This window comes from Drosophila subpulchrella, chromosome X (assembly GCF_014743375.2).
Source record: "Drosophila subpulchrella strain 33 F10 #4 breed RU33 chromosome X, RU_Dsub_v1.1 Primary Assembly, whole genome shotgun sequence".
Classification (NCBI taxonomy): Eukaryota; Metazoa; Arthropoda; class Insecta; order Diptera; family Drosophilidae; genus Drosophila; species Drosophila subpulchrella.
This window is the reverse complement of record NC_050613.1, coordinates 2,989,673-3,004,198: the sequence shown is the minus strand read 5'-3', so window position 1 is coordinate 3,004,198 and position 14,526 is coordinate 2,989,673. Positions and strand designations below refer to the sequence as shown.

The 14,526-nt window shown below is 38.2% G+C and overlaps 1 protein-coding gene across 1 annotated transcript; it reads right to left on the bottom strand.

The window, feature by feature from the left end:
- Nucleotides 1-9,278: 9,278 nt before the first annotated feature.
- On the bottom strand, nt 9,279-12,494 carry LOC119556359 (double-stranded RNA-specific editase 1-like). Its single transcript, XM_037868521.1, has 4 exons — nt 12,338-12,494; nt 10,648-11,005; nt 9,785-10,368; nt 9,279-9,730 (listed from the first exon to the last, which is right to left on the bottom strand). Exons 1-4 carry the CDS (start codon nt 12,398-12,400, stop codon nt 9,530-9,532), a joined length of 1,206 nt encoding a protein of 401 aa, XP_037724449.1. The 5' UTR covers nt 12,401-12,494; the 3' UTR covers nt 9,279-9,529.
- Between the last annotated feature and the right edge of the window lie 2,032 nt (nt 12,495-14,526).

Sequence of the window (14,526 nt, the reverse complement as noted above, 5' to 3'; positions counted from 1 at the left end):
CTACCGTTTTTGACAATCAATTGCATTCAGATAATATCAGTGAAGGCATCGCTCCTAGCATTTTAAAATACCTTTTCAGCATCATATGTATATGTAGCACATATCTGTAGCTATGGTCAATTAAAAACTACTGGAGTTTTATAAGAGGCTATTATTAGCTTTTATCGCCAAACTATCCAAAATTCAACGCACAGGCAGCGTTAGCTGCTCTGAACTGCTAAGAGTGACCATTTTTGTTGATAAATAACTTTCAAACGTGACCTTTTACAACAACACTAGGGGAATTTCAAGGGAGATACAGTTTAAAGTTTAAACAGAAATCTTTTCAGTCGTTTGTGAGCAATAAAAAAAAAGCTCAATAAAAATGTGCTTGAACAACTTTCGGCCATAATTGTCAAACTATGGTATTTTGACAAATTATATTAAGAAGGAGTGCATAGCATTTCAACGACTTTACTGTGGGCAAAAAGTAGGGAAGTTATTTGTAAAATGAAAAACCTTTTTCACCTTAATCGACTCCAAATGCGTTTCCCAGAGAGGTCTCTTGAGTTTTGGGAATAGCCAGAAGTCGCACGGAGCCAAACCAGGCGAATACGGTGGTTACGAAACGATATGCGTGTAGAACGAGTGAAACGTAAGCCGAACGCCGAATAACGCTCAAATAATATTCCTTATAGACAGTTTGGCCGGGTGGAGGGAATTCATAGTACACGAAACCACGAAAATTGTAAAAACAAATTCATATTTCAATTTGCCCACAGTAGTATAGCACAGGTCTGTAGCTTTAGTGGTTCAGAAGTTACAGCCTTTCGAAATGTAGATATTTATAGCTGTTTTCTCGCTAAACAAGCGGGTTTTTCCAAAAGTGGTAAAACTAAAGTTTCCTAGATGCAGCTGTTTAACACCATCTACAATTTCCAGGACGCTAAATCAACGTTTTGGGATAAACACACAAACTGACCAACGGGATAAACATTTGCATAACTTTTGAACGGATTATCAGTCTTAAAGTAAATGAAGTGGCATTCAACGCGAATTGTAAGCAAGAATAATAAGAAGAATAATAAAAGGCTTCCCTCCCACCGTCCACAAAAGCTTAAATTTCTAATATTTCACTTTCACACTTTCGCCGCTCTTCCAAACCAATTAATTTTCTTAAAGTCTTGGTATGCAATTCTTTTATTTTTGTGATATCTTGTGTGATCGGACCATCACGGCAGATTTTCATTTCTTTGGGTATATAGTAGTCGCCTTCGCGCACTCTCATGCTGCGCTTCGTCACTACGTGGACTGCCGTCCACAGTGATTTGCATGGTAGGGATTAACCTGCAACTTTGGCTGGCCGTAATTAGCTAACTTTCCTTTCTTACTAGGGATGTCGAAAATATATCAAAATATCGATATATCGATTATATTAAAAAAAATATATATTATTTTTTGCGCCGAAATATATAATATCAATATTATTTGAAAATGATATTTTGGACCTTTCTAATGGTTTTCGGGTTTTTTTGAACCCCTATAAATTGAAGAAAACCCCGAAAACACAATTTTTTGGTTCTCAAAAGGAAATTTTTTTAAAGCCTTTTCTTGGATTCCGTTTTCCGGGCCAAATTCGTGGTTATTGCATCAAAATATATAAAGAACCCAAGCTTTCATTATAGCATTCTTGTATTTAATAAAAAATGTGAAATTTATTTGATAAAATTTTTCGGTATCTTTAATTTCTCAATATCTTGTTTGTGAAAGCAACATATTAAGGGTACTGTGCGCTGTGAATTTTAAATGATGTTGTCCTCTCCCATAAAAAATTTAAATATTTTGAAAAAATATAAAATAAAATCGATATAGCGATATTTTAAATTGATATTTTCAAATATCATTATGATATTTTTCAAAAACCAAATATCATTGATACGATATTTTTAAAAAATTCGACAACCGTATTTCTTACATAGCTTAGTAAAACGGTTGTCTGAAGTAAATCACGACTAAAAAGTTAATTCAGGTTCTAAATCGTGTTTTGGACATGCATTATTTTCTGAAATATGTATTTCTCTGTAAGTAAAAAGCTTAAATGTCGCAATGGCCGAATGGTTTGAATTTTGAAAAAATCGTTTTTGATAAAAAAGTTGCATGTTAATCATGTGAACAAAAAACTAACATGAAACCTATTTAACATTTCGTCATTTAATCATGTAAACAAAAAATTAACTGGAATCTTATTTAACATAAGCGACATTTTGAAAACATTCTTAATCTTATTCTTCTTTACCTACAGAGAAATTCTCGTTTTAAGAAATGTTGCATGTCCAAAATAAGTTCTTGAATTTAAAATAATTTGTTATCATTTTTTCAACCGTTCAACTATTATTTTTTAATATTACAGTTTCAGGTATGGCATTTTGTTTGATATTAAGTAGTCGTCTTCGCGGCTCTCCCGGATTTTGAGTGCGGCAGCGCGCAGCTTTTCGGGTTCTTTCTGCCAGAGTTCTTTTCACTTTGTTTAGTTCCTTTTTGACGGCGGGCGCGTGCACATCGAAATCAATATATGAATGAAAGGAATTATTTCAAAAATTAGAGTATGTACTGTTACTGACAGGGTGCACTTTTAAAAAATGCAGGTATAATTATAACGTTTAATGAACCCAGTAACAAATAAAGAAAGTGTGAAGTGTTTATGAAAAATGTAAAGTAAAAAGATTTTTCTACAAATATAAGTCATTCGAGGGTCCTAAAGAAATCACCTCGCGCCTAATTCGGTCGTAGAAACCTACGTAAATTAATAAAAACAAGAAAGAAAGTTAGCTTCGGCAAGCCGAAGCTTATATACCCTTGCAGCTATAATTATTAAATTTAAAAACACAAAAAATGATATTCCCAATAGTATAAGATAATATGTCAAAAAACACCGAAGCTATAATTTGTTTCATATTATTTTCCTTCCAATTTTCCGATCGTTCCTATGGCAGCTATATGATATAGTCGTCCGATTTTGATAAAATTAAATTCGAAATTCAGAACTAATTAAAAAAGTTATTTCCAAGCGTAGGAGGTTATATGTTAAAAAACACCGAAGCTATAATTTGTTTCATATTATTTTCCTACCAATTTTGCGATCGTTCCTATGGCAGCTATATGACATAGTCGTCCGATTTTGATAAAATTTAATTCAAAATTCAGAACTAATTAAAAAATGTTATTTCCAAGCTTAGGAGTTTGTATGCTAAAAAACACCAAAGATATAATTTTTTTTCATTTTTTTGTCCGATTATTCCTATGGGAGCTATAAGATATAGTTGTCCGATCCGGCTGGTTCCGACTTATATACTACCTGCAAAAGATATAAGACTTTTGGGAAAGTTTCAGCCCGATAGCTTTAAAACTGAGAGACTAGTTTGCGTAGAAACGGACGGACAGACGGACAGACGGACATGGCTAGATCGACTCGTCTAGTCATGCTGATCAAGAATATATATACTTTATGGGGTCGGAAACGTCTCCTTCACTGCGTTGCAAACTTCTGACTGAAATCAATATACCCTCTGCAAGGGTATAAAAATGTTACCCAAAATCAGTTCTATGCAAATTATATGGCACAAAAGTGAAGAAATTTTAAATTTATTGAGAAATTCAGACTTCACCCAGAGTTTTACTGCTCCAGTGGCCCAAGCATAACAATTAAACTAAAATAAGAAAACAGTAAACACATATACCATTAAACGTTCGATTGAATAAATCTATTTATAAGCTCGTTACTCGTAGAGTATGGGGGTAAATTGTAATCGGGTAAGAGTATGTAACACGTAGAAGGAAGCGTTTCCGACTCTATAATGTATAAATGTTCTTAATCAGGATCACTAGCCGAGTCTATCCATGTGAACGCTGATCTCGGATACTATTAGACCTAGAGAGTTGGGATTTTACGCTGAGATTCCGCACTCCGCGCAAAAAAACGCCCACAAGACAGTCTGTCTGTCTAGCGTCCATGGTTTTTAAATTGTTGCAAAAGTGTAAGTAAGATTTTATTTTGATTAGGAATGCCTATATAGCTATCTGCTAGTCACCCAGTTTTAAAGCTATCGTGATGAAACTTTTAAAAAAAATTGTACTTTCTCTTGCACGTAGTATATACATAAGTCAAAAAATAAATAATAAATAATACCTTTGCAGTTTAACCCTTGTTATGCAACTAAAATCATACGTATGCTAGTATTACAGATACCGTATATTCGGAAGACTGTAAGTCTACGAGCCTAGCATGGGTTGGTATCAATCTAGAATATGTGGGCCGATATTTTACAAGCAAAACGGGCTTACAAAAATTATTTTTTCACATTTTGGATTTGCCTAAAAGATTTTTTACATATACCATTCCTTAAAAAATTTTACTCGTGAATCAGGATTTGGTCAAAAAAAAGTATTTTTGTATCAGTTTTTTGTATTGCGCTCCCTGCGCAGGGTACGTTTATTTTAGCAGGGCACTCTAACGCCCACAAACGCCTAAAGCTCGTCTACACAGAGAGAAAGAACCAAGTACATTGTAATTGAATTTAGAACTTTTATTCTTTAAAATCTTCCTATTTTAAGCTGAACATATAAACATATACGGTGGTAATTTTCGATAAACATATACGGTGGTAAATTGAAATAGAACAATATCTTAAAATTTCTGTAATTAATTTAAGGATTTCTAAAATTCGGACAGCTCTGTTCATATAATGCTCCCACGGGAAAAACCTGCAAGGGTATAAAAACTTCGGTTTGCCGAAGCTAGCTTCCTTTCTTATTTTTTTAAATCTAAATCATCTAAGTCAACGGCGTACTTTCGTAATTATACCCGTTACTCGTAGAGTAAAAGGGTATACTAGATTCGTCGGAAAGTATGTAACAGGCAGAAGGAAGCGTTTCCGACCCCATAAAGTATATATATTCTTGATCAGGATCACTAGCCGAGTCGATCTAGCCATGTCCGTCTGTCCGTCTGTCCGTCTGTCTGTCCGGATGAACGCTGAGATCTTGGAAACTATGAGAGCTAGGCTATTGAGATTTGGCGAGCAGATTCCTGAGCTTCTTACGCAGCGCAAGTTTGTTTCAGCAGAGTGCCACGCCCACAAACCGCCCAAAACTGTGGCTTCTACAATTTTGATGCTAGAGTAAATAGAGTAAATTTAAACTGAAATGTATTGTTCTCATCAATACCTATCGATTGACCCAAAAAAAAGTTTGCCACGCCCACTTTAACGCCCACAAACCGCCCACAAACTTCAAAAAATCGTAAATATGAACGCGGATATCTCGGAAACTATCAAAGATAGAGTATTGGGATTTCAGATTTAGATTCCGTAGCCTTGTACGCAGCGCAGGTTTGTTATGCGAATATGCCACGCCCACTCTAACGCCCACAAACCGCCCAAGCCTGTGGCGCCCACAATTTTTATGCTAGATAACAAATTTTAACTGAAATGTATTGGTCTCGTCAATACCTATCGATTGATCCAAAAAAAAATTTGCCACGCCTACCCTAACGCCCACAATGCTTAAATCTGTCTTCCGCCGGTAGGTGGCGCACTTAAATCTCGCTTTGCTGCTTGCATATCTCCATTTCCCTTTGGTCCCTTTAGCTGAGTAACGGGTATCTGATAGTCGAGGTACTCGACTATAGCGTTCTTCCTTGTTGTGATGCTGAAGTCGTGTAGATGGCAAGCGCCATCGGTTTAAGACTGTTTAAGACCGGTGACAAGTCGGATTATTATATCGTTATTTTTTCAAACATGGACATATGTTTTATACAATTTTTCATATCTTTAACATTAATTTTAATAACTAAAGTAAAACGTTTTAGTACCTAAAATATATATATAAACAAACGTTTAAAATATAATTGAATCTGAGAAATGTGGCACAATCCCAACAATCATAATCAACAACAGTGCTAGCTTACACTAATATTTAAAAAAATGTTTAACAATTTATCATTCATAATAACTAAATATGAAATTAAAGATTTTCCATATCTACTTATTGAATTCTAATCGTTTTTTATTCATGAAAAGACTAAAATCTATAAAGTCTGAATCCTCGAATAAAATGTTTAAAAATGTACATAAAAAATCATTTAAATATTTTTATACTTTTTTTAAATGTGAAATATTTAAATCTAAATATGCGAAATCAATGTTGAATTATCTAAGGTTTAAAAACAACACGCAATGGAGTTAAAATATTGCAGAAAATATTTAATAGTATTTAAGAAAGCATTTTAATATTTATTTTTATTTTGTATCTTATAAATTGACTTTCCATACTTACACAAAGAGATAATTTTGAAAAAGTTCATTCCACGTAGTGACGAAATATAAGAAACTTTAGTTATACCACTTTTGGAAAAACTCGCTAGTTTGGCGGGAAAACAGATAAAAATAGCTAAGTTTCGTACACTCGTAACTTGTGAACTACTAAAGCTACGGACTTGTGCTATATGTTAGAAAAGTATTTTCAAATACTTTGTACGTCTCTCTAACAAGATTTGTCTAAATACCACCGTTTACAAATTATGTGCAAGTTTTTTTTTTATTCCGATTTTTTTTAGCTTTTTTAAAAATATCTCAAAAACGGCACTATCGATTATGGGTTTATCCACAAAGTGTATAGCCCTTTAGATTCCTCAACCTATGACATACCACACGTTGTTGTAATATTGCATATTGAATTGCAGCGTGCCGAATACAAACAAGGAAGAACGCTATAGTCGAGTACCTCGACTATCAGATACTCAGCTAAAGGAACCAAAGGAAAATGGAGATATGCTAGCAGCAAAGCGAGATTAAAATGCGCCACCTACCGGCGGTAGACAGATTTAAGCGTTATGAGCGTTAAAGTGGGCGTGGCAAACTTGGATCAATCGATAGGTATTGACGAGACCAATACACTTCAGTTAAAATTTTTTATCTAGCATGAAAATTGTGGGCGTCATAGGTTTGGGCGGTTTGTTGGCGTGGCATATTCGCGTGACAAAATTGAGCTGCGTACAAGGCTACGGAATCTAAATCTGAGAATTCAATTCTCTATCTTTGATAGTTTCCGAGATATCCACGTTCATATTTACGATTTTTTGAAGTTTGTGGGCGTTAAAGTGGGCGTGGCACTTTTTTTTATGTCAATCGATAGGTACTGATAAGAACATTTCAGTTAAAATTTGTATTCTAGCATGAAAACTGTAGGAACCACAGTTTTGGGCGGATTGTGGGCGGGGCACTCTGTTGAAACAAACTTGCGCTGCGTAAGAAGCTCAGGAGTCTGCATGCCAAATCTCAATAGCGTAGCTCTTATAGTTTCCGAGATCTCAGCGTTCATCCGGTCAGACAGACGGACATGGCTAGATCGAATCGGCTAGTGATCCTGATCAAGAATATTTACTTTATGGGGTCGAAAACGCTTCCTTCTGCCTGTTACATTCTTTACGACGAATCTAGTATACCCTTTTACTCTACGAGTAACGGGTATAAAAACTAGAAAATGTATTTATTTAGTACATTGTATAATACATTTTCGTCACAAAAGTTGATATTAAAAGATTTTGTTTGTTCGATCGTCACTAGATTTTTACCTCGTTAAGAAGTGTTTTTGCTTAATATATTTATACAACAAAGCAATGTGTTTTCACCTCGTCAAAAGGTGTTTTTGTTTGATTAATAATAACCTATCACTACAAGTTTGGAAAACCTTATCAGCATCCTTGTACTTTAAAATGTTTGTGTAAGGTTCGCATTTTCCCATTTTGGGATATTTGTTTAGCGGTGTGAAGTTTTTACAGAGCCGGTGGTAGCACATTAGTCTAACGTCCTACTTCTTAGTTTTAGCACATGACAACCGGTCTGGCAGCTCATGTGCTTTTATGTGCAAAGTACAGAATTACCCGGACCCCCATTCAAAAAACCTATGTTTTTCATACGGAATGGTTCGACTGGGTAGCCGAAACTGTCTGGATTCTAGACTCTAGAACAAGTATACAACTTCCTTGATCTTTCTAAAAAGACCAACGAAAAAATGTATTTTTAGACAACAAAAAATCAAACAAGTGTATTTATTGTTTCAATAATTTTATTAAGTATTAAATGTTACATCTATACCCTCACTTAACGGCTGCCTTGATTTAATAATTCGAGCTATTGGATAATTATACCCAACATTTCTCATTGAACAAGAACTTGGGTTTAAACCTAGGAAACGTACGGAAATACATAGTTTAATGCCTAATTTTAGTTAAACAAACGTAAGAGGAAATTAGTAAGTAAATGTAAATTGCAGCCTATAATTATTTATATTTGATCAATTTCCACTTACACTAGTGGTATTGCATACCGTGCAGTACCAGTCATCAGTAATTCATAAAAAAAAACTTTTTAGAAAACTCAAAACTAATTACAGGAGTTTTTAGATAATGTTCCATTTCAATTTACTACCGTATATGTTTACCGAAATCGAAATATAACGGTCTGTGTACTATTGACATTAATTGTTCGATCGTTCCCATGGCATCTCTATGATAGTCTACCGATATTTTAAAAATATTATTCGATATTCTGAAATAATAAAATAATGATATTCCCAAGAGTAGAAATTAATGTCAAAAAACATCGAAGTTATACACTTTTTACATTTTTTGATCATTCCTATAGGAGCTATGGGATGTAGTTGTTTGACCCGGCTCGTTCCGACTTATATACTACCTGCAATAGAAATAAGACTTTTAGAAAGGTTCATCCCGATAGCTTTAAAGCTGAGAGACTAGTTTGCGTAGAAACGGATGGACAGACGGATTTGGCGAGATCGACTCGTCTAGTGATGCTGATCAAGAATACATACACTTTATGGGATCGGAAACGTCTCCTTCACTGCGTTGCAAACTTCTAACTAAAGTCATTATACCCTGTGCAAGGGTATAAAAACTTCGATGTTGATGAATCATGCAAGAATTTTCAAACAAATAATTGATGAGATTAACATGGGCATATCCTAGGCTAACATCTGACATATTCCTCAACTTTTAATCGACAAAAACTAAAGGTTGTTGCTAACATTTCTCTACTTTATTTTTGAGAAGAGAAAATGAGATAAAGGGAGAAGTCGCCACATTGATGTCATTTTCCTATTGGTGACATATGAAATTGCACGGATACCCTTATTTTGCAATCTACATTTTAAGCACACCGAAATCTATAGTGTATACTTTCATGAATGATAATAAATGAAAGTCAAATTTAGTAACACTGTCGTTACTTTTCGAATGCAACGGAAATACATACTTGTTAGATCCCGATTCATATAACGTAGTCTATTTTATGTAATCTTCATATAGTTATAAATTATGTACTCTGACCCAAAATGTAAAATACTCATCGTTCGGCAACCAATTTTTATCATAGTAAAGAAGCAAGTCTGAAAACAGTTGCGCATTTGACTTTACGGCCAAAGTTTTTGGGGATGGGGCCGTTAAGAGGGGCAAATGTGTCTTGCAATAAATGTCTTAAGATGAAGTGTCGCCATACGAGAAGTTGGTTCCAAACAAAGTGTTGCACACTTCAATGGCCACGTTGCGGCGTGCGATTTTCTTTGATCTTCCGCTGGCGGTGAACTCCTGGTCGTCCACTACTATTCCCAGATGTTGCATGACATTGGGCTTGTCGCCAGAGGCCCCTTGGTCCACGTAGATGAGTCCCGGACGCATCTGCAACAGGATTCATTAGTGACTGTACGCAAAACTGACATTAAGCTAGCCTACAATGCATAGAATAGTGGCCGGGTGCATGGTCTCCCAGCCTGAGGGCAACTCGGTGCGCACTGGTGGCTTCTTTGGCTCCTTCGGCACCGCTGGAACAGCCGGTACAGCTTCCCCTCCGGCCGGCGGAGCAGCATTGGCCGATGGATGCATTTCTGGCACGACATAGCCCTCGCGCTCCCACTCTGCAAACAGCTTGTAAATGGCAAACGAGGCCAGATTTAGCATGGGAAGATCATCTTCCGGTCCATCACCCTCATCCTCGTTGATTTCCATGGGCTCTGGTCCATTTTCAGGGACAGTACAACGCATCCTGTTCGGCTTGGGTGTCATCTTGGCAATGATAAAGTCGCGCCAAGCCTTCTCGCAAGCCGCGTTCTTGGCGGACATTTTGGAGAGACCCTTGCCCTCGTACTGGATCGCGTTTACAGTAACTACGGCCGTAAACCCTCCGTCGGGATTGCTTTCGATGGTGAAATCGCTGATGGTCACACCTTTCACTTCGTTGAGAGCCATTAAGGCGTTCTTCGGCAGCATGGACTTGCGCAGCTGGCGGTTCTGGCGCTGCTTCTTGTCACGGGTGCGTTCTACAAAAGGGGAAATAGGGAAACGAATATTAACATGGTTTTATAATGACGTTGGTTATCCCGTTGATTGCTTATTATGAGAAGTTTTACAAATCATATAGGAAATGCAATTTTAATAAGTGTCATCCAGGGCTGCAAGCAAATCGGAAAATATTTTTACAACAAAGGTTAAGGATTCGCAAGTAATTCATAAGGATGACAAATTTCACACCTTGAGCTCAGCAAAATATCTAGAGGTATTGCATATTTACATTTAGCTTCATAGGGTTGTCCGCTTACCAGACGACTTCTTGCGCTTCTGAAAGATCTTCTTGAAGGGGATCTTGCCCCCGATGCCGGAGCCAGAGCCAGAGCCGGTGCCGATACCGATGCCGGTACCGTTGCCGCTGCCATTCTCATCGCTAACGTCGACGGAGAGATCGTCGTTGGGACCCGCTTCCTCGACAACGACCTCGTTCGGCTCCTCCTTGACTATGATTGGCATAGGCAATTTGGCTGCGATGGCGGCCGCGTCAAGTTCCGAAACTGGGGCAGGAGCCGGTGGCGATTGAGCAGCCACCGGAGGGGACTGCTGCTCCTGGACATTTTGGGCCTGCAACGGCTGTTGGATCAAAGGCTTGGCGATAGCACTAGGATTCTGCGTTTGCAAAAGAGTTTCATTAGTTGATTAGTTAAGGAAGGGAACTTGTTTTCTTCGTGATGTTCCCTTGGATAAGATCACTTGCAGCGGGCTAGTCCTGTGGGTCAACAAAAAAGGAGACTCGCTGGCCGACGGAAACCATCAAGTCGTCAGGTAACCCGGAAGCGTCAGGCTGGTCGGCTGGTCTACTAAAAACCATAGTTCAGGAACTAGCCATGGCCATTCCTGCGACCCGAGTATCCCGAAACGAAGCTCTGCGCCGGCGGAGCCACGTGTCCAGCCACTGTGGGTTCTCCGGTCATAGCATACAGCCAAGGACTTGGACAGTTTTACTGTGCAACCACATTTTACCTTGTTTGTGCAGGGAAAGTCCCTACTTCTCTGTTGAATTTCAGGGACTACTTTTCGAAATATATTGTACAAAAAATACTTTGATGAAGGAACTGGTAAGTATTTTAAATTTTGTTTCATTTTAATATTTTTTACTTTTTGACCAGGACAATTGAATGGTATTTTGAAGTTCAAAGTCTTACGAAAACACTTTAAGAATTAAAAAAAAAAAATAATTTTTATATTCATTTAAAAATACCGCCGGTAAACATTTTATCAATCTGGTAAACAAAACATCACCCGGCTGAGCATAGAGAAGGTTTGGGGACTGCATCCTTCAGTCCTTGGCTGAGGGCTGAGTTCTTTATCGGCGACTCGTTTCGGGCACTTTCGGTGGAGTGAATGGGCATTGCTATCTGACGCAAAACTAATAATTTTAGTTACAATTTCGGGTGAATGCATTTTCAGTAGCCATAAAAGTTAGCGATAACCGCAAGTCCAGCTTGAAACTATCGCAGTGCTGGTCATATCTAGTTGTTCGAAGGCACGAGCGGAATGGGGTGGCAGACGAGGATGGGTGAATGGAATGGGGAGGTGGAACGTGAGTGGGTAGCCTGGGAAGTGGATGCATTGTGGATCGTGACTTGTGGGCGCTGGTGGAATTCGGACAACGTCTGCACTTTCGATTAACCCGCTTTTAGTGGCTATTGCAAATGGATTCACAATTGGGGTGAATACACACACTTTCATTTTGTGCGCTGCAAATTATAGAAACGAAAACGAAATCTCTGTTATTTCATAAGTCAAATATGCAGGAGTCAATCAGAATGGTTTTTGTTTTTTTTTTTTCTCATTTCTATTCACTTGGGGTACACATCGTGACGTCACTGGGCACTGAATACATACACAAACTTGCAAAAAAAAACCAATCGATTCGAATGGTGGCGATTTTTGGTTTGAAAATAAAAGAAAAGCAATGGAAAATCGTTGGATACTTACATAAACTCCGCCAGAGACGAATGCTTTGTTGTTGGCAGAAGTTGGTCGACGAGTTCGCTTCATTTTTTTTTTCTTCAAAATTTTACTTCACACGATTGAAAGTGATTCCCCAGTAAAAATTTTTCCGGAGTGAAGAAAACTGGGAGCTACAAATAGACAGCTCATGAAATATGTACTAAAAATTACCACGAAATAATCAGGTTTACTGAGTTTGAGCATTTTTATATCCGTCAAAATAGCGACGGTCGATAAGCGCCGAAAACGGAACGGTGGAATGTGGAACACAGAGACTGTTTTTATTCTCAAATATATTATTTACTTAAAAGACTGCAGCCATTAGAAAATTGTATACTTCGATGGCGCGCAAGTAGCCACTCTCCCCAGTTTTTGTAATAAGCAAGTATTCGTAAGTATCGATAATTAATAGCCTTGTACCCCCTCCCATAGAGTTCATCCGTTCGAAACGGTTGGGATTTTTGACAAATGTGAAACTCCGATTTCCACAGGGCAGGTCCACCATCCACCATTCGATAACAGCTGATCTGGCTAATCTAACCAAACGTGTTGCTTCTGCTTCTTCCATTTTCGATTGCTCCCTGTCATCACTGCTTACGTTTTCGAGGTGAATGTTTCAATTTCCACTGTCAAGAAGTAAAACTCAGAGTTGCACCGAAAAAACTATCGCATAAAAGAGTCCGTTAAATTTGAACTAGAAAATTTTCGGAACGGCAAAACCTTAAGAACCATCCGATCAACGGATGGTAGATGGTGGACTCACCTATGCGGGAAGACGCTATGTTCCATTCGTGCGAAACAGTTGGGATTTTAGACAAATGTGAAACTCCGATTTCCATAGAGCACATCCACCACCCGATAACAGCTGACGTACACAGCAGTTGCTTATCAATACAAAAGCAAATGGGATGTAAACTCTTCAAAACTGACAAGATATTTACTTTTTCCTGGTCTTATGTTAAAAGATAAAATTCCGCTGACGACATTTGCAACAGTTGTAATATCTTAAGACTTTTTCCTGGCATTGGTTTGTAAACGTTTTAGTAGTGGGTGTTTCAATTTTCCCTGTTAAGCCTAGTACTCACATCGACGAAAACCGCAAGCTAACCATAGGAGTGAGCGAGAGACAAACAGGCGACTAAAGCTTTTCGTCCGGTCTGTTTTTCAGCGCGGTACTCAGATAAGCTAAGGAAATACCAGAAAAAATACCAGATTTCGCGAGTGAATTTTCGATGAACGCCGTTAGCCGCGGCCCAAAGAATAAGGAATTTAATCTTTGGCGGTGTTCGTGAAGAAGCGGTGGGGAATTTAAAAATTTTAAATGGAAGAAAAACCCAAAAAACGGTTCAAGGAGGTCAGTGCAGATTGAAAAGGACGCCTAACCCAAGCTGTTGCCCATTATTGTGGGACTTCACCGACAGGAAGCAATACCACAACAGGGGCAAATCCGCAGAATAGTTGACGTGCTGGAGGAGATCCTCTAGAGAATCCCAGTGGGAAGGAACATGCCGATTGGGACTTCGCTCTCTACATGGACATCCTGCCGAGCGTGTCCTCGCAAAGAAAGTAAGATCTGGCCAAAATAATTTGGTTGCGTTGTACTAATAGAAGGATCTTTTTAGCAGAACCACCAGTAATATGATCTCCGAAGTCCTCCACCACCACCAGCTACTTGGCAGCTTAAGCGGAGCTGGAGGACGCGGTGGCTTCTATAGGGAGGAGGAAAATAGGGCGCCCGCTAAGGAACAGTTGGAGAATCCATGGACAGGATGCTGGGCGACTTCCTGCAGCATCAGCGGATCAACCCCGTTCCCAATCCGGCTCCCACTTCCTCAAGGTCCAATATGCCCATTGGGACTCGGAGCTGGACTGCGGTGGCGCGGGAAAGATGGCGAAGCATTCGTGGGACGAGAAGGAAGCTTTGAGCTACTAATTTACATAAATAAAAACATTCGTTGAACATTCCTTTTTCCAGCAGACTCCTCCTTTTTAAATTTCTCCAATTGATTTGTGTTTTGTTTGGCAACAAGCCCAGCCCAACTTTGAAAACTTCGGTCACACTACAAAGAATACGATTTTTCGACTAGTGAAACTCTTAGCTGATCTGAGTACTAGGCTTTAGTAGAAAGAACTTAGAGTTGTACCAAAAAACTTACTCCTAACTTAACTTTTCG